We start from the raw sequence: 20,936 nt of genomic DNA, 5'->3' as shown, positions 1-20,936 counted from the left end.
CCTCCCCTTCCCCATCCCTTCCCCTTCCCTTCCCCATCCCTTCTCCTCCCCTTCCCTCTTTCATTTTTTTCCCTCTGCTCCTTCTCTCCAGCACATAGGACTTGGAGGGTAAGTTGGGTTTTCTGGTTGTCCTATAAACAGAGTTCCAAGGAAATGGGATGGAAAGAATGATGGAGAAATGGTTTTTGAGGATACAGCTATTGGGGATTTTTAAGAGCTCAAGAAATACACAAATCATCATATTCAAAATGTATTTTTAAATCCTAAGCAAGAGAAGTAAGAATTAGTGACTCTAAATATAACTATGTGCTAGAATGTTAATAATAATGAAAATTAAAACTGCAGAAAGAAAAGGTACATGACAGGACAGTTAGACTGACAGCCCTGGGAGCCTGAGGCAGTAACAGAGGCAAAGCACCTGAGAAGCCTAAACTTCTAAACTTCCTTGGTATAAAGGCAGACTATAAGAATTTTCAGGCATAAAGACTTGAGCAATTTTGCAACATCTATGCTCTTCCTAAAAGACCTTTGAAAAGGTGAACTTCAAAGGTTAGAATGAAAATAAAGGCATGGGGTCTAAGAACAGCAGCAGGAAAAAAATGATGAAAACGTTGGTCCTTGAATTGCCTGCCGAAAAAGTGTGTGCACACATGAGTGTGTGTGCATGTATCTGTGTGTGCATTGCAAGCATGTGTGTGTAGGAAAAAATTGATATTAAAAGGAGGATGGGGTACTGAGTAACATCAGACTTGGTTAGGAAAACGTGCAAATGAGGTGTGTGTTTAAAAAAACCGTAAGAGCCAGGCATGGGGCGTGAGCCTTTAGTCCCCGTTCTTGGGAGGCAGAGGCAGACCAGCCTGGTCCACATAGTGACTTCCAGGCAGGCTGGGACTAGGAAGACCCTGGGGAAAAAAAGCAAAAACCAAAGAAACAACAAAAACTGTAAGAGTGAACCTCAGAAGAGCAAAGCTCCTTTTGTGGAGGAGGGTCTTCAGATCCACAGTGGGACGGGAGAGAGGGAGACAAACTAGAGTAATAGCACAGCAAATCAAGAGAAATCACAGTTTCCTAGGCCGAAACCAACGTGGTTGGGTAGATTAAAACATGTAAATAATCAAAGAAAACATTAACACTAATAAAATTATTAATAAAAGGCAGCATTTCAGCCCATTTATTAACAATTATTAATAAATGGGCTGAAAGCTGAAGTCCTGTTATGTACTACTTACAAGGCCTATATCTAAAACAAAGACATATGGAGAGGTTAAAAATAAAGAATAGGAAAAGAGATGCCAGATATATACAAAGAAAGTTAACCTGGAGGCATTATGATTAGAAAAAATAATTTTAAAGACAAGCCTTTTAATAGCGTTTGACAGAGATAGTAAACAATCAAACAGAAGGGGCAATGCCAAGAAGATAGAACAGTAATAAACACAGCCCACAGTTGTATAAAAACTAACAGACATAAAGAGAAGGTGAGATGGAGGAGGAGTTTTTAATTGGATCTCTAAGCATCAGATAGCTTAATCCACCAGAAAACTGAATGGGCCAAGATGACTTAAATTACAAAGCTCCAAGTTTGGTTGTAAATATCTGTAAAACACTGCACCCAAGCAATAGAAAGAGAATACTAGTTTTTTTGTTGTTGTTGTTGTTGTTTTCTTTTGAGACAGGGCCTGCTTGTAGCCCCAGCTGGCCTGGAACTCACTATGCAGACCAGGCTGGCCTGGAACTCACTATGCAGTCCAGGCTGGCCTTCATCTCACAGAACCACACACCTAGTGCTAGGACTAAAGGTGTGCACTCCCATGCCTGGCACCGGTTAGCATTAATTGTCAATTTGACACACCCTACAGTCACCTGAGAAGGGCATCTCAATTGAAGGATTGCCCGGATCGGATTGGCCTGTGACCCATCTGTGGGGGCTTGTCTTGATTGTTAATGGATGCAGGATGGCTAATGATGGGCAGCATCATTCCTTGGGCAGCTGGGCCTAGGCTGTATAATAAAGCAAGCTGAGCACAGTCTGGGAGCAGCAGGCAGATTGCTTGTGGTTTCTGCTTCAGTTCCTGCCCTGACTTCCTTCAGTGGTGGACTGTAACCTCCAAGCGGAAACAAACCCTTTCCTAAGTTACTTTTGGTCAGAGTGTTTTATCACAGCAATGGAAAGCAAACTAGAACAGAGGGAAAATGTTTATATTTCTCAAGTGCACATGGAACTCTTAGAAGAACTGACTGCATTCTGGGTTGCAAGATAAATCTCGTCAGCCTTTAACAGAATATAATAGGTCAAAATTTCTAATACAATTCAATAAAATTGGAAATAAATCTGAAGAAATAGCACAACAAAAAACTACACGTTTCCAAACTGTATGTTCCTTATTAACATGTTAAAAAGGAAACAAAATGGAAACATGGTTAGAGAAGAACAACACAGAAACTACTACATTTAAATGTGTAGGATAACCCTGGGCATGATGGCACACACCTTTAGTCCCAGCACTCTGGAGGCAGAGGCAGGTGGATCTCTGTGAGTCTGAGGCAAGCCTGGTCTGTGTAGCAAGTTCCAGGCCAGCTGGAGCTACTGGAAGAGCCTGTCTCAACAAACAGACAAAAATGAATAGGACGCAGCTAAAGCAAAATTCAGAGATAAGTGAGTCTATTTCTTTCTTTCTTTCTTTCTTTCTTTCTTTCTTTCTTTCTTTCTTTCTTTATTATTGATTGATTAATTATTGATTGATTAATTGATTGATTCCCTGTAACCTAGGCATAGAAATCAGGATATAGCCCAGACTGGCCTCTAACTCACCACAGTCCTCCTGCTTTAGATTCCTGAGTGTTGGGGTTTCAGGAATGAGCAACTACGTCCAGCTTTAAATTGTTGCCCTAAAGGGTGTGTTATACAATAAGAACATTGGAAGATACACTAGGGGATGAGTCACTAACAGTCTTCGTCAAGAAGCCAGGGAAGGAACAGACCAAGAGTTAACTACAAAACAAGAGAATGATAAAGAAGGTCCAGAAATAAAAACCAGAAACTGAACAGAGGAGGATCAATAGAGCCTTCAGGTCTAGTCTGCAAAGAAAACCTTTTTTAAAAACTCGAGAGTAACTGGGATATAAGAACACACAAAGCCAAGCCTCTCTGAGCTCCTCCCTTCTTCCTCTCCAAAGCTGTGCGGTCCAGGTGGTTCAGAAAATCTTAGTGTACCTTAAGGGAAGAAGTGATCTTTCTCAGTGCAGTGTTGCCAAAGAAGTCTCAGAGGCCCAGCCACTGTGACGCCAGGTCTCACCAGGGACACTTTAAGAAAACAAAATCATGACAAACCTTCCTTATGAGCATGCATCTGAAAATGGGAAATAAAATAGCAAAACGAATTCAGCATTAAAATGCTTCAGTGAGGTAAGATGTATTGAAGATTGGTTCCGAGAATTCTATGAAGATGCATCACAAACTGGACTCTGGGTTACTGAAAAGACAAATGAAGAGGACATGAAGTTAGGCCTGGGGTGGGGAGATTGGAAGGAGACCTGAGACTAGCTGGGGGAGGCGTAAGGGGAGGGATGAAAGTGATCAAAATACACTGGATGGAATTCTCAGAGAACTAATAAAAATATTAAAGATAACTCTTAGATGACTCAGCAGTTAGGAGTGCTAGCTGCTCTTGCAGAGAATCCAGGTTCGAATCCCAGCACCCACATAGCAGCTAACAACTCTCTAAACTCCAGTTCCAGGGGACCTGACTCCCTCTTCTGTCCTCTGTGGGCATTGCGTGACACAGGAGCACTTACACACATGCAGGCAATACATATACACATAAAATAAAAATAAAGAAATAAAAATCTCCCTAAACTATGAGTTGAAAGGAACGTTTTTAGCCTGATAAATGGCCTTCTAAACCCCAGCAGCCACATTCTTACTGGAACATTCTCACTAAGGTGAGCATGATGTATGGGTTCTTACATCTCCCTCCCTCAGCATTGTACAAAGGTACCAGTCAGGTGGGAAGGTAAGAAGCAGTCCCTGGAGACAGACCAATAGAACTAAAAAGAGATGTCTTAATGTTTTCTGAGTATCAGGAAAGCATACGAAAATCAGTGATGTTTTTATACTCTGGCAGGAAGCAGTAAGAACATCTAATAGAAAAAAAGCTATTCATGATAGCAACACAACACAAATCAGGGTACACAGAACAGTGCTGTGGAGAAAATCATATTATGATATCAAAGGCTATCCAAGAAGATTCGAATCAATGGAAATAGTATTAGAGTCATTGACAGGATGACTCAAGTATTATTAACATGACAAAGTATTTTAAATGAATCTGTAAGTGCAATGTAGGTCTAATCAAACATTTTAAAAGTGCGTTTTTATGAGACTTAAAATGATATTAAACCAATTTTGGAATAGTAATGAGTCAAGAATAGCAAAGCAAATTTTGAAGAGTAAGGAAAGAAGGCTTGCTCTACCAGATATGGTGATGCATCTAAAGGAGAGAGATTAGAGCCTGGGGTCTTTTCCTGTACATCTGGGCTCCATTCGCAGTATTCTTCTCTCAAGCCAATATTCTCAGAGTTAGCCTCTCTCTTTCTCTCAAACTCTGCTTCTCACCAGTCAGGAAATCTTTCTGACTCAACGTATATTTCAGGGCCTAGAGAGATGGCTCAGTTAGTAAAATGCTTGCCAGGCAAGTATGAGGACCTAGTCCAGATCACCAGCACCCATGTAAGAGTCAGGTGTGGTGGTTCACACTGGGGAGGTGGAGGCTGGTAGATCCTGGAGCTCCTTGGCCCACCAGTCTAGACCAGTCGATGAGCTCCGGGTTCATTAAAGCCTCCCTGTGTAAATGCACATATCCAATCACAGGTACCCAGAACCAGATAGTGGAATGCTTATGGTATGCTTGAAGGCACTAAAATAAAGCATTGCTTCAAGGAGGAGTTTTGTTCTTCTAACAGTCTCTACCACACCTTCAGTCCCTCTCTGTAAATGTGGGCAGTGATCATACAGCAAGTCCCCAAGGTGTTAATTTCTGTCACACATGGCTCCTCAGGGGACTTTGCCCAGCTGGAGCCTGAGTATCCTCTCTATCAGTGGTTGTTTCTTACCCCCTATTAAATATAGGAGGTTAACTATCTTTTTACTTATAGTTTATGTTTTGCTTAATTTTTCTAAGAATGTGTTAAGTTTTATAGTCTATAGAATAGTGGATCCTCTTACCTGTGGAAGATGTTTTGAGACCCCCTCACGGCTGCCTGAAGCATATGTATGCACTCTTAGGCCTTTCTTTGGTGTGTCCAAATTCCTGGGACACTCACCAGGGCACACAAGGGTTACCTGGACACAGATGCTGTGGTGTTGCCACATTTCATCTGACAGCCAAGATGGCCAAGTCACTCAGAAGTGAGTGGCATAGACAGTGAAGATGTGCAGGGCAAAGGATGGTTCGTGTACTGGGTGTGAAAGAATCAAGTGGTGTGAAATCTACTACGCACAATGGGATACAACTTACAATTCAGTGATTGTTTCTGGAATTTTCCACTTAACACTTGTAGACCATGACTGTGCACAGGAAAGTGAAGCATAGATAGAAAGACCATGAGGATGGATAGTCTGAACAGCCAGGGGCCAACTGGAATTGCAGATGGTGGTCAGGGTGGGATGGCTCTTCAAAGCCTTTCACAGATACCTGCGCATGGATGTCCACAGTGCTGTGACATGCCTGGCAACCGTCATTGTTAGTCATGGTGCAATACAAAACTATTTTATTCATAGAACCCCACAGATGTGGGCCTCGGGATAGCTGTGTCTTCAGCTAGGCACAGCTCTTGATGAGTTAGGGGAACTGTTCAGCTTGCTTTTGCCTCCGTCTCCAGCCATGCCCCATCATCTTCCCTCAGCCTAGGGAATGCAGCAAAGCCAAAGTTAACGGTAACAGTGCCCCCTTTTGTCAGACAGGAGACACTTAATTTTAATAGAGGCTCAGTAAAATTTTTAAGATTTATCCTCTCTCTTTCTCTCCCCCCCCCCCCCTGTTTTGCCCACATGTACATAAGTACACCATGAGCCTAGTTCCCTTGGAGCCCAGAAGAAGTTGTTAGATCCCCTGGAACTGGAGTTACTGATGGTTGCTAGCTGCCTTGTGGGTGCTGGGAACCGAACCTAGGTCTTCTGCAAGAGCAACCAGTGCTCTAACCACTGAGCAATCTCTCCAGCCCCCATGTAAATCTTTATACTTACTGGCAGCAAATAATTCACTTGGCAGCAGAACAGATAGTCTCAGAATGGTCAGCTCAACTAGTGTACACATATATGCCGTTTCACACGTCTCACTCTAGTTTTAAATGTTTGGTTTTTTTATTTTTAAAGAAATAGGAATTTCAGGGGAAAAAAGGTTTTTGGAGAACAGAGTTTCTCTTTGTAGCCCAGGCTGGTCTCTAGCTTGTGGTGACCCTGCTGCCTCAGCCTCCTGTATGTTGGAAAAATAAAATACATCTCACATTCTCACCACTTCAATAACACTGTAGTTAGAACTCCAGTATATTTCTCTCCAGTCTATTTTGGTATGAATATTTCTTTATAGCTATAATAAAAACATGCATATAATTGTGTTTTTCCTTTTTAATTTAGCCATAGATAATTATGATATAATCATATACAGATTTGCATGTTACGCTATCAACACAATGGTAATTTTTACTGCACTGAATTTCATTATTTTAATCTATCATAGTTGAAAGCTATTAGCCTATTTTGGGGTAGATTTCTGCTCATATTTTAGCAAGTAGAGTATTTTTGTATAGTGTGGAACTTTCTGTGCATCATATTTTTCATATTGTGTTGTTCTGAATTTCTAAGAAGTAGAATATTAACAAAGGTCACAAATATCCACAAACTAATTGTCCTTGTAACCTGCTATGAAATCTAGCAGGTGTAGGGGTCTTGGTAGTCAGAGGTATGTTCAGTTTTCCAACTCCTGTTCTACCAAAAGCTTAGTTATCATGAATTAATAAAGCCACGTGAAACTTGAGAGAGAGAGAGAGAGAGAGAGAGAGAGAGAGAGAGAGAGAGCCTGTCTTTGTGTCTGTCTTGAAATGGGCCAGAGAATAGTAGGTGTAATGGTTCATTTTTTGAGAGAGAGAGAGAGAGAGAGAGAGAGAGAGAGAGAGAGAGAGCGAGCCTGTCTTTGTGTCTGTCTTGAAATGGGCCAGAGAATAGTAGGTGTCATGGTTCAGAAGCTCCTGGTAGAATATGGAGCTCCTTTATTTGGAGCAATGTGGGCTTTGTGATGTGTGCACGTGTGGTTTGGAGAGACACGTCTTGGTTCTCATCAGCTGGACAAAGGGATCCAGTAACTACTAGTACAAACATGGTGCGTGCCAATTGGACAGAAAGCAATGCTTGTGAGTTTACTGTTGTTTGTTTCCTTAGGTGTGTCTGCTCCACACCCCCTTCACTCGTTATGTTTGATAATAGAATTCACAAAGATTGACTTTTGGGTGGGCGGTGTTTTAGCAAACTTATTGTGACTTCATTTTTCAAAAAGCTGAATGCATGTGAAATTGCTCATTGGAAATAACTGCCTCAAATCCTTATTGATCTTGCTAGTTTTCCCATTCTGATCAGCAACTTAGCCTTACACTTTGTTAAAATGATCAGGAAGCTGATCATTACATAATTTTCTATTAATTTATGAATGAAGTATGAAAATATTTGTCAAATAGTTACCCTGTTGGCGTGTTATTGGGAAAAGCGGACACATGCTAACTCTGCCTAAGCTCTTTCCATGATTTTGGGCTTTCTGTTTTCTTTGAGGCAGGGTCTCACCATATCTTCCTGACTGCTCTGGAATTGCTGTATAAACCAGGCTGGCAGAGATCTTCCTGCATCTGCCTCTCCAGTGCCACCAACCATGCCTTGCAACTTTCCATATTTTGTACAGTGAGAATAAACAGATGTTACATGCAAATAGCTTTAAATTATTTAAGACATTTTTATTTTTTATTCTCTCTCTCTCTCTCTCTCTCTCTCTCTCTCTCTCTCTCTCTCTCACATGCCATGATGCATGTAGAGGTCAGGATGGCTTTCCAGAGTGGGCTGTCTCCTTCTAGCCATTGAGACAGTCTCTGGTCATTTCTGCTGGCTGCAGGTGCTCCAGGGTGATTTTCTTGTACCTGCTTCCCATTTTGACACAGGAGTGTTGGGGTTACACATGCAAGCCACCTCATTTGGCTTTCTGTGGGTCCAGAGATGGACCTCCAGTTATCAGCCTTGGGTGGCAAGGAGTGTTACCTGCTGAGCCATATTGCTGGCCTTAAGTTATTTTTAAATGTTAACAAATTTGCTTTACAAGACAAAGTCCCAGTCATTTTTTATTATCGGATGTTTTAGTCAATGGACATCGCCATGCATAGTGACCACATTGTCTTGGACAAGTGATCTATCAGTATTTTGTTTTCTGCAGGAATGGGCTGCTTCTGGGGAGCTGAGAGGAAGTTCTGGCTCTTGAAAGGCGTGTATTCAACCCAAGTGGGCTTTGCAGGCGGCTACACACGCAATCCTACCTACAAAGAAGTCTGCTCAGGTAGGGAGCATTTGTTCTATCATTGGAGAAACAAGGGAGGACCTGCCCCTGCTGACGGGCGACAGGATCTTTAAAATGAAAATACATTAAGATGCATCTTCACCTGGTCTTCTCTTACCATTTCTGTAAATATGTTTCCATGCTTTTCACTTTATGCCTTTAGAGAATAATGCACTTCCTGCACCATGTGTCATTTAGCTGTTGCTACAGGACAGCCATGTAACACTCAGTGACTTAAAATTGTGCTTTTACCTGAGCAAATAAGGATGGGCATGGCGTGGTGGTTCTTCTGCTGGGTTCCCCTGGACCCTCTCATGGGGCTATGGTCACCTGGTGGAATATTTAAGGACTATCTGGTTTGTCAGTACCGGCTGCTGGTCATCGCTCACTGGTGGCTGGAGAAATGGGGATGTCCCACACAGGCGTGGGCTAATTCCAAATGGTGGTGCATGTAGGAGCCCAGAAACAGCAAGAGGATGAGACCTGCTTTCTCTGTACCATCTCTACTATTGCCCCACTGGCCAAACAGGATCATACAGTCAAACATAAAGGCAGCGTGGAGCTCTTTTCCCCAGATGGACACAGGAACGTGTGACGAAACAAGATCATTGTGCTACAATGGTCCCCTCACAGCTCAAGCATCTCAGCCATCAAACATGTCTTTCTGGAGGGAACGATGAGAAGCCAGGCTTCTCAGGGTTCTGCCAGTTGTTACCCATCAGCCAAGTTCTGCTCCCTGCCTGGTTGTAGAGTTTTGATAAGTGAGAGCTGTGCCCATTTTTTTTTCTATGTAGTATCAATTAACACAGCCCTGCCCCAACAGCAAGGCTGTGTGGTCACAACAGAGGCTGTATAGACAGCAAAGCCTGAAGCATTTACTGTCTAGATAGACTTTTACAGAAAATGGTGCTGACTGGTACTCTGGGCAGAACACAAGAAGATGGTCTGTGGCAGATTCTAACTGAATGCCAGATTCCTGCATGGATTGGCTTCTGGCTCTGAGAGCCCTCTTGTTTTCCTGTCACCTGAGGACTATGTAAGACTCATCCTTTTAAAACAGGATATTTTGTTAACTATCTTAAAATGTCTTAACTATGAGGGTCTATGAAGACTTGTAATCTACTGTTGATACAAATGCTACTTAAAAATATAGCTGGAGCCTAGCATGATGGCACATACCTTTGATCCCAGGATTGAGGAGGCAGAAGCAGGTGGGTCCCTGTGAGTTTGAGGCCAGCCTGGTCTCCATAGTAAGTTTGAGGCCAACCTGGTCTACATAGTGAGTTCCAGGCTACCCAGGGTTACATAGTCAGACTCTGTCTCAAAAACAAAAACAAATGTATAAAAACAACAAGAACAAAATAGCTGGGCCTAGTGGCAGAGGCCTGTATGTCCAAGAGACTGTTACGCTCTGCCTGGACCAGAGTGAATTCAAGGCCCGCTAAGGTAACTTAACAAGACCTTGTCTTGAAATAAAAAAGGAAAAAGAAGTCTGGGCTACAGTTCAGTGGTAGGGGCTTGCCTAGTACATGCAAGGCCCCCTGCTCCATCTCTAGTACCACATACATAAGTAAGTAAATAAACTAACGTATTAAATATATGAACATATTTATCTTTTAAAGATAAAGACTTGAGGATTGGGCCTGGTGATGCATGCCTAGAGTTCCAGTCCTTGGGAGGTGGAGGTGGATCATGAATTCAAGGCCAGCTTGGGTTATACAGGTTTAAAAAGCCTGGAGTTCATAATGCGACCCCGTCACAGACAAGTAAATGAGCAAACAAATTTTTTTTAAATGAAGATCAGAAGAAAAAGGGGCTTAAGGGGGTTATTCACGGAAGAGCCTCCAGGAGACATGGATCCTGAGGGGTCGGGGAGAGACTTTGTTGGAAAATAGTCATGTTGATTCTTCTGCTAAAGCATGAGTTTGCTTTTGAACTTTCACTGTGCAACAATGAAGGTACTATAAAAATGTGAATTCTCATTTTCCCTGCTACCAGAGAAGAGCTGAACTACTCCAGCATTAGGAATGTGATAAAACACCTCAGTGGTTTATATATATTTTGCTTCTGTTTCAAAATTAATCAAATGCTTATGCAGTGCATGAAGTAGTGAGACTCCATGGTTCCTGGAGATCACCCGGGTGTCTCCTCTCAAGCCATAGTAATGGAAATGAGATTTCTGCCTATAATTCCAGACATGGGCTTAGGAGGAAAGGTTGCTAAGCAAACACCTAGGGGCTGGGAACATGGCTCAGTGGATAAAGGTGCTTGACCCCAGCAAGCCAGATGATTTGAGTTCAAATCCCTAGAACCTACATAAAAGCTGCCCTCAGTAACATTCAAGTGTCTGTAATAGCAGAGCCCCCAGCAGGACGTGGGAGATGGAGACAGAAGAGTTGATGGAGGCTGCTGGCTCAGCTAGCCTGGTTTACAAACTGGCAAAAAGCCCCATCTCGAACAAGGTGAAAAGGCAAGGGCCAGCCCTCTACACATGTGCTATGGCATGCCTACATCCACACCCACACACAGAGCATGCACACACACATCACTTACACACATGCCCACCCCAACAAATAAAAATGAAACAGAAAATCCCAAATACCTTTTCTCCGTACTGTTAATCTCAGCCCAGAAAGGGCACTAGCGAGTCCTAATTCTGTGATCATTTGTGCATGTAGCCATAGACCCTTTCTGTCTGCTTGTGCCTTAATGACGATATAATTAGCACACGTTGAGCACCTCTGTTTGCCAAACACTATAGATAGTACTTTTTATGTCTTTGCTTTTCTCCCCAAGTAGTCTTACGTGACATATCAGTCTCAATCTTTTACAGAGACACTGGAACCTCAGCAGTCCTCTGTCACTCACCCAGGGCCCCCATAGCATGAATCCCATTTCACCAGTTCTCCACTCAAAGCTTATGCCATTGACCTTGGTGTGAGTCTTCCAGCAGCGGCCACAGCCCAGCTGTCCTCCATTCACCCATTCATACTTACTTCCTCTTTCAGGTCTATCCTTTGGCTAAACTTCAAAGTATATTGCTGTGCTTTTAAATGACTCCCGTGTGGGAAGCACTGAGGGATTTGTTGTATCTTATACCTGTCTGGAAAGGAAAAAAAAAGGTCCAAACACTGTAAGATACAATTCCTGCAAACATCTAGTGTCAGAGTCATTTGTAATGGGTAAAGATGGGAACCACTGGGGTTAAGAGAGCTGTGCATTTCATCCCAACATGCCTTTCAACTTAGGGGTACCACAGAAGATGTGATTCCTGACTTTAAAGAAGATGGGTCCTATACAGACCCAGAAGGAAAGGTGGATTCTTGACCTGGGATTTTTGTTGTTGTTATTGTTCTTATAAGAGGTGAACCCCAAAATGAAGAGCCAGGCTGGTATAAGGGGTGCTCCTTGCCTGGGAGGAACAGAGCCCTCCAATTTCTGGAAGTACTGAGGCAAACAAACGTGGTGCTCAGCTACAGCGAAAACGCGAAGAAGCCAGTTAAAGACTCCTGACTGAGGAGAAGCAGGACGGGACAGCACAGGTCGCACTGTCCAGACTCCCCTCCAGAGCCCCTGAACTGCTCCCAGTCTGGCTGGAACACGTCATCCTGGAGAAGTTAGACTGGATAGGAAAAGCAAACAGAAAAGGAGTCCAAAGCTCTCCTAAGAGTCATAATGGCCGAGGTTCAGAGCGAGACAGTTAGCACCAACTTCAAAGTTGCTTGCTCATGATCGTAGTTAAGTCTGAAACCGATCACAGACAGCCATGACTGTTGTGTGAAGGATTTTGCTGATGGAGCATGTTCAAACTCCTCTAGTCCTATGCAATGTTTTTGAAATGAAGGCACCATTTGGTTCTTGGGCCAGATGCCAGGACTGCAGGGAGGGGGTTATCCAAAAGCCGAGCCCATGGGGCCAGAGCACACGGTTCTGCCCTTCTTCAGTCCATCCAACACAATGCCAAGGTCAGTGCTTCCACACACCATGTTGCCATACACAGATCAGGAATCCCTAGCCCCAGAGCGAGAGCCTCCACCTTGTCTTGTCAACTTGCCTTTGGGAACGAAGCTTCAGCATGGGACACGTGGAGAGGATGCATCTTTCTGTCTGCGAGATGGTGGTCAGTGACTGAGTCCCGAGCCTGAGTTCTGCTTAGGCACATAGAAAAGAAACAGGGCTTCTGCTAACAGCTTCTGTGACCCAGCAGTGACACACAGGTAGAGTTGACTGTGGTATTCTGGTTGTTTGAATGAAAATGTACCACATAAGCTCAGGGGTTTGAATACTTGGACCCCATTTGGTTTCACTGTTTGGGGAGGTTGTGGTGGGTCCTTGCAGGAGGGATGCCGCTGTGAGAGAACACCATGACCAGAAGCGACCTGCAGAAGAAAGACTTTATTTTGGCTCATGCTTCCAGAGGGATAAGAATCCATCGTATTAGAGAGTCATGGCTGAAAGAGGCAGGCATGGCAGCAGGAGCAGGAAGCTGAGGGTGCCTATCTCCATCTACACCAGGAAGTAAGATAGTGAGCTGGAAATGGCACAGCTAGGCTCTCAAAGCCTCCAGCGGTGAACTTCCTCTAGCCAGGCTGTCCCTCCCCAAATTCTACAACCTTCCCAATCAGTGTCACCAACTGGGAACAAATATTCAAATACCCGAGCCTACGGGGGACATTTCTCATTCAAACTACCACAGGCCTCCAAGCAGGACTCTTAGTAATGTACTCAGCGATGGGACTGGGGCGTGCCGGGCCATCCCCATCCCAGCACATGACTTGAACCTTATGCTGTATAGGTACAGGGTGCTGAGAGTTCCTTGTTTCCCAAAACATAGTCCCTTGGGAAAGAAAGAAAAAGATGCCCATGCTGAGTCAGGATAGCGGCTGTCTTTTGAGGGGAAAGATTGGCTTTAGACCTTCAGGACTCAGACCAGATGATGGCCAGTCTTGACTGTGTAAGCGGAAGCTCAGGACCCTAGCAAGAGGTTGGTGAGCTTGTGAACACAGGAAGGGAACTCACAGCCCCAATACCCTGGCATTTTTAAGTGGTACACCAGCCTCTTGCCTGATCCATCTGCTGTAGAACCTTCCTCTGTTGACCTCCGGTGGAGGTTTCCAGGAAGGAGATACAATGAGTCCAGGTCATTTAGGCAGACAGACAGGTTCTCGAAAGCCATTCTGAGACGCATATCTCAGTCCATCTTGAGTGTAGTCTGCATGGATCATTCTCTCCAAATTAGATTAACCTGGGGTGGCGCTGACAGAAACAATGGAGTTTTGACCTTTCAAGCTGGGAGTCAGGAGGTAGACCTCCAGTTCTTCCAAAGGATGTGACCATCAACTTGGGTTTCCTTGGAGACTCTTCATCCTTCACCTGCACCCCCAATTTCATTTAAGTCTGATTTCTTTATTTACTTTCTTACTTAAAAACTTATTTTAAAAGCACCAATCTTCCTGTAACAAGCACACAATCTTTCTTTCCTGGAACCCATCGGACTCTGAACCTGTACCACTGCTGTTTCGTTCATTTTGCTTTGTTTTATAACAGTCTTACTATGTCGTTCATGCTGGCCTGGCACTTACAGCTCTCCTGCTTGAGCGTCCCATGTGCTGGGGTTAGGGGCATGCCCCTCCCCTGTGCTTTGCCGTCCCAGCTGTTTCAGGGCCTGAATTTGACCCCTCTTAGAGCCCCTCTCACCCCTCCCCACCCCACCCCTTGCACATGGCCTCTACTTGGATGTTGGATGACCTCAGCAGGGTCACTATTTCACTACCAGGCTTGCTGAGCCATGATTTGAGTCAAAGTGGCCACCACTCTGTTCCTAAAACCATTCGTCAGGATTGTCCATCACTGTGCCCCTGATGGGTGTGGCCTGTGAATGGTCAGGAGATCCCAGGCTGGAGTAGGATCGTTATCAGGGAGCTTGGCTTCCATGGAGGTGTTTTTAAAAAATTAAATATGGAAACACCAATTGCTGGGAATGGCTCACGTGCAAACGTGGGGTACTGGATGAGGGGCAGGTGGCTCAGGTAGTGAAACTGATTGTCTCTGTCTTCCAAAACTCTTCTCTACAGTCAAGTGAAAGCTTGATCTTTTTTTCTTGAGGCTTATTTATTTTATATCACATCTATGACTATTTTGCCTGCATGTGTATATGTGTGCCATGTGCATGCCTGGTAACCAAGGAGGTCAAAAGAGGGAATCAGATCCCCTGGAACTGGAGTTATGGATGGTTGTGAGGCACCATGTGGGTACTGGGTCCTCTGTAAGAACAGCCAGTGCTATTAACCACTGAGACATCTCTCTAGTTCCCCGAAAGCTTGATCTTTTATGCTTGCTCTAAGGGGTTGGATTGGCTCTGGTTTTCTCCTTACACAGACACAGACATACAGACACACACACATATACACACACGCACTCACATGCACACCCTCCCTCAAATGGCTGTTATGCAAACCCGCTGATTAGCTGGCATGCTGTTGCCTTACTCCATTGATTCTGAAGTAATTGAGCTATTCAGGCTCCTCACTGCCCTGATAGAGAATTATTCTTACACTTTATAATAACGACCATGCAGATGAGGATATGAAAAGGCATTCTGTGATGGATAAGCACTCTGGGTGAATTTCAGTGCATTAGCCTAATGTGCAAATTCCCCATCCCTGGCGAGGGAGCCCAGGCTGTGCGTTCACCGAGTGAGAGCTCTTCATATTTTGCTTACAGATGTTCATAAAAATTCCCTGTTTATCACTTTTCAAAAGCCTTTTGAAGTTTTCCAGTCAAGTGGCACCAAATCCAAAAGCAGGAGAGGGACCAGGGCGCATTCCCCATTTTGGGGACTCACACGGCCCCCAGGACAGTCCGAGGCCTGGGCACTGTCTCTGTAGACTGTCCCACAGAGGTCCCTGGGTGCCTGGGTCTGACAAGAGGTGACTGGCAATTCTGTGACCTCACAGGGGTTTGTGTCTGGGGCACCCTCCTCCCTGCCTTAGTTCCTCTCTTATGAAGCAGGAGGGGAGCTGAGTCATGACACCAGCATAGTTGTGGCTGGGTTCCTTTAATGTTTACTGTATAGTCTGTGTAGTGTCTGTGCATGCATGTGCCTATGGGCATACACGCAGTGGCCGGGGGAAGATGTCAGGTATCCTGCGCTATCACTCTCTGCCTTATCCTCTTGAGACAAGGTTTCTCGATGAACCTGGAGTCATGGGTTGGCCTAGGCTGGCTGGCCAGCAGGCTCTGGGGCTCTGTCTCTGTCTCTTATTCCTGGGTGTACTTAGCCAGGCCTAGCTTTTACATGGGTGGTGGGGATCTGAACTCGGGTTCACCCTTATATGGCCAGTGCCCTTACATATTTCCCCAGCCTGACGACCTAAGTTTGATCTCCAGGAAACCACATGGCAGAAGGAGAGAACTGACTCCCTCAAGTTGTCCTCTGACCCCACAAGTGTGCGGTAGCGTGTATGCCCTTCCCAGAAATAAATGAATAAGAAAGAGAAATATTTTAAAAGAAAATTCTTTCAAATAATTTGATCTGATGTGGCTTAGAAAATCTGGGACAAGTGCCTTCTACCACTCCAGCCCTTGGAAACAAGAAAGGTGAAAGGTATAGCTCACAATGTATGGCCAGGCAGACTCGGTCAGCCTCTGCCTGTGCGCATGGAGGGACACCGGGAACCTACATCCTTCCCGTCCTCTTCTGAGCTCTTCTGGGTCTTCTCCACCCTTTCCTCAAGTGCCTGTCATCATGTCCTTGACGCTTCGGAGCTCCAGCTGAGCATGGGATCAGCCTTTCCCCGGTCATATAAAGCACTCGGTATGCCTTTTCAGTTCAAGGCAATTCTGCAGTGTTTGGGTGGAGGTACGCTGCTATGCATCTTGCAAGGTGATGGCTGTTCTTCAAAGGAGGGAGGAGCTCTGTCATTCGGTCTCATCAAGCAATGGAGAACTCCTTCTCAATTCCCCCCAGACTGCTTTCACTCTCTCTTCAGTATGTAGTCAGCCTCATTGTCCCCTTTTCAATGTCAGTCAAGAGAAATTACCAAGTTATTGACATATTCCCCCAAATGCAAGAATCTTGATGTTCAATTCCTGCGACAGGCAATTTGATGACTTTTTGTTCCCCTTATTTGAGACATAAAATTGGGTCTTGAACTCGTCACAGACAGAATGAAAACACTCTTCTCTCTCAAACCAGCAGGGAGAAAGCAAGCTCAGAGGCCAGGGAGCCTCGACTCAGAATTATAACCCCCAGAACGAAAACAGCTCCCCCTCCAACCCTCTCCTCTCCTCTGCACACACACCAGCTCTTCAGCACACAGTACTATTGCCCAGAAGGGTGAAACACAAGTAGTGCAGAAATACAGTTTGGTTTTGTCTAGACCTAATCCCTCAACAACTTAGCTTCTTGACAAGTGTGATGCCTCTGATCTCCTGGGTATACGTCATGGGGATGCCACAGCATTTCAGGCCTGGGAGAATCTTTGCCTTGTTCCTAGTCTAGTGGTTTTCAAAGTGGGTGACCACAGAACCTCAGGCTCCAGAAAGCTGCTCTGGGAGTTCTGCTGGCAGTGAACTGTGTGCCCTAACTGCATGTAAGCTACATACAGAGCTGAGTTTCAGTTTTGACCCTCACTCTATGATGGAGTCCTGTTGATGTGCTGTTTAAAACAGTTCTTTCAAATGATTGAGCCCAACTGATTTCTTTGTCAGTTGGGGAAACTGAGGCTGACAGAGGTTGAGTGATTCGAGAGCGAGATTGGTGTGGGAGGATCGACAGCTCGCCTGGCTTCCCAGAACATGGTGTTGCTGAATCCCAAGAGGACTTTAAACCCTCATGCTTCTTTCTTGTTAGACGAGGCCAGTGCTCAGGGTTCCAGAGTGGAGGGGCCTTTGAGTTTGAAATGTTAGGAGCTGAAGACATCGTTATTTTTATCACTTGGCCCTTACTCATTGTTTCTATTAGGCTGGATTTTTATTCCCTATAAAATTGAATACAGATAAGACACCCCCATGCCAAAGAGGGACTCAGAGTCTCCAGAACTGAAGAAATAAAATTGATCTAATGATCGTTCATGCTTTGCTGGAAATATTTAGAGTTTGCTGAAATATTTGAACCCAGCTGAAGTGTCTGAGAGGAGGAGGATTTTCCTGTAGTTTCAAAGAACTGAAGGCTGGCACACAGCAAGCAGGAGGCACCAGGCCGCTGCTGTCCTTGGGCAGCACAAGGAGGTTGGTGACTTCTTCCTCACCGGACCCATTGAGTCCAGAGAGGCTAGTTATGCATTTCTACCTGTGACCTTGAGATTTTCACCTTACCAGCTTGTTTGGTTGGCTGACCCTCTCTCTGTCCTTGAGCGACTTAAATCTTTGCCAGGCCCAGGCGAAATGGTCAAAGATCAACAGACCGACACACTCCGAGTAGCTATATGTATCAGTATTTCAGTATATCTGATGGTACCATTGAGATGGGCCCTTAAATGAAAAATTGGAAAGAAACCATAATAAAAGGTCGTTCATGCCCATCCAGTGCTACACATAGGCTGGCTTTTCCTTGTCTCGGGATTATACTCTCAAAGATTTGGAAGAGAGAATAAGAAGCATCCGCTAGATTAAGCCGTTCTTAAAACATAATTGTAAAAACCATTGACGGATGTGCTTGTGCTGAAATTTTCACATCACATATAATGGAACCATAATGCTACATGAGAAAATAACCTTACTGCGGCAGGGGCCGCTTCTCTGGGAATTTTATGTGATGCATCAGGTCTTAATTACTTCCAAATGACTAACAATTTTTATAGCCTTAGAATATGGTTCCTTCCTTCCTTCCTCTCTCTTTCTTTCTTTCTTTCTTTCTTTCTTTCTTTCTTTCTTTCTTTCTTTCTTTCTTTCTTTCTTTCTTTTTTGTTTTCCCCTGTTACATTAAAAATAAATATCTGGGTCAATGACTATCCCATCTGCCAAGCAAAAATCACAAGAGAGACTTGTGCAAACACTGGGTCACCTACCATGCCAAGGAGGCACCCAGGCAGCTGAGTGGCTCCCAGAGGGGTCACAGCCACTTACCAACCATACCTCCATTGGCCTGGAATCAGCTACAAGCTCCCAAATCCCCTCAGCTGGCAGATAAGCCTTGCTTAATAAATCCCAGCTTCTAACCTATTAAAGAAAGCTACTAATTTCTTTTAGGAATAGACTGGCGTTTTGAAAACTGTAAAATGTGGCCAGGGCCCTGGAGCCACTTAGATGACCCTGATCTATAGAAATGAGAGATTTCTTTTTCTGTAGTTGATTGGTCCTTGGAACTCATCCTTCTTAAGAAATATTTTTTAAATGTGTGTGTGTGTATGTGTCTGTGCGTGTGTGTCTGTGTCTGTGTGTCTGTGTGTGTATGTATGTGTGCACGCAGGTGTCTGTGTATGTACATAGAGACCAAAGAATAACCTTGTCTGTCATCCTCAGACGCCCTCTGCCTTCTTTGAGACAGCCTCTCTCACTGGCCTGGAGCTCAGCAATTATTAGACTGGCCATCAGGATCCAGAGCTCTGCCTGTCTGTGTCTCCCCAGTACTGGGATTACTAGTACCTGCCACCATGTCTGACTTTTTTTTTTAACATGCATCCTGAGGATTGAACTCATGTCCTCATGTTTTGTGGCCCACACTTTACTGACTACCTCCTATCGTTCTACCCACAGGGACATTTTAAAAGTTCCGTGAAATCAGAATCTTTTTCCACATATGAAACTTTTGCTCATTAGCCTAGTGTGAAAATGTGCCCAGGATGCTCCGTCTGGAAGGAGGACCTTCTTTACACACAGTTCTTGTTATTTTGGCCCAGAGGTACCTTCTTGGGACTCATAAGGAGTTCACTTTGGAAAGCAACTGAGGGCCAGAGACCACATGCTCCAGGCTGAAGTGCAGGGAGACCTTCCACACCACCGAGTCTGCTGGAGTCTGCACCGCCGGTGCTTTCAGATGGGGAGGCCAGGCAGAGAGAAAGCATGGAACACATCAGAAGGGTTGTACACAGAAGCAGCCCTCGGGGCAGCCAGGTTTGCACAAGTTCTAGGTCTTCCATACAAGTGACCTGATCTCAGGTGACCTGGGCCCATCCATGTTCAGCCTTGAGCATATTTATTTTCAAGCTGCCCTCTCTCCTAATCTTGGAGGTGGGGACCTGTCAGCCACCACAGCATCAGTGGCAGTGGCATTGTCAGCAAACCTGCCTTGCTCTGGAAGAGTAGGTTGACAGAAAGTCCCTCGACCTGAGCATTTTTTGCACAAGAAAACAACAGAAACCAACTGACTCATCTTGAAGGCTTGTTTGGCTGTATTTCGTAGTTTGAAATGCTTTAGAAGTACATGTGCCCCATGAGACAGGCTGTAAACTTAGTAAAGCTGCATCCTAGGGGCTTAAGTTTGCCAGGGAAGGGATTCAGAAGAATTTGGATTTTTATCTTCAAACAGAATTTAAATTAATATGCTTTTGTTTGCAGAGCAGTTATAGGTTTACAGCAAAATTAATCAGAAAGTAGAGATGTTCTGTGTGCTTCCCATTCCCCCCACATACACAAGCACCCCATTACCCACATCCTGTTCCAGAAAGCTACATGAGTTGCCATGGATACACCTGCCCAGGGATGCCGCGCAGCCTCCATCCCCTCCCTTTTGGCACCGCACAGTCTACAAATGTATGACACAGGTCCCCACAGCTGTGGCATTGAGACAGATGCTTCACAGCCTGAAAACCCAGGGCTCTGCCTGTTCATACCCCTCCCCTCCCCTTGACAACCACCAAACTGTGGTTGCTCCTGTTTCCACAGGTGCTATCTTTTCTAGAATGTCCTATAGATGGACTCATGCAGTATGCAGCCTTTTCAGATTGGCGTCTTCGTACTCAGTGATACACATTTGAAGATCCTCCCTGTTTTTTCATTACTTGGTCTTTTTGGTGCTGAACACTATTCAAGTTTCTGTGCATACCGCACTCTGTCCCATCACCGATGGACATCTTAGCTGTGTCCAGGTTTTGAGAACTATGAATAAAGCGACTGTAAACATAGGAAGCTGGTTTTCACTACACGATAGGGAGCTTAATTTCAGATACCTGAGTTGAGGGAGTCCTAGAGGCCTAGCTGAAGCAAAGTTCCCAAGGAGAATTCTTCTTGACTCATGCCAGGTCCTTGGGTGTTTATCCACCAAAAGCTTTTAAAATTAAATCAAATTCTTCATATAGGCAACAAATTTCAGATAGCATGTCCATGTATAGATGGCTATTGGTGATCAATCCCTATGGAGGAGAGTCTTCTTTCTCTGCCCAGAGCAGCAGGGTTCACATAGGCAAG

At 44.6% G+C, this 20,936-nt stretch overlaps 1 protein-coding gene across 7 annotated transcripts in view; it reads left to right on the top strand.

The window, feature by feature from the left end:
• Msra (methionine sulfoxide reductase A) overlaps positions 1-20,936 on the top strand; it is a 367,510-nt gene that overhangs the window by 170,802 nt on the left and 175,772 nt on the right. For all 7 annotated transcript variants that reach the window (XM_008828101.3, XM_008828100.3, XM_008828104.3 and 4 more), the window contains one exon: positions 8,469-8,588. In XM_008828101.3, the coding sequence (XP_008826323.1) occupies positions 8,469-8,588 (120 nt within the window). The remainder of the gene's footprint in view (positions 1-8,468; positions 8,589-20,936) is intronic.

This window comes from Nannospalax galili, unplaced genomic scaffold, assembly GCF_000622305.1.
Source record: "Nannospalax galili isolate Female #2095 unplaced genomic scaffold, S.galili_v1.0 scaffold612, whole genome shotgun sequence".
Lineage (NCBI taxonomy): Eukaryota > Metazoa > Chordata > Mammalia > Rodentia > Spalacidae > Nannospalax > Nannospalax galili.
Note: the sequence above shows the minus strand (reverse complement) of the source record. Positions and strands in the feature narration are given on the sequence as shown.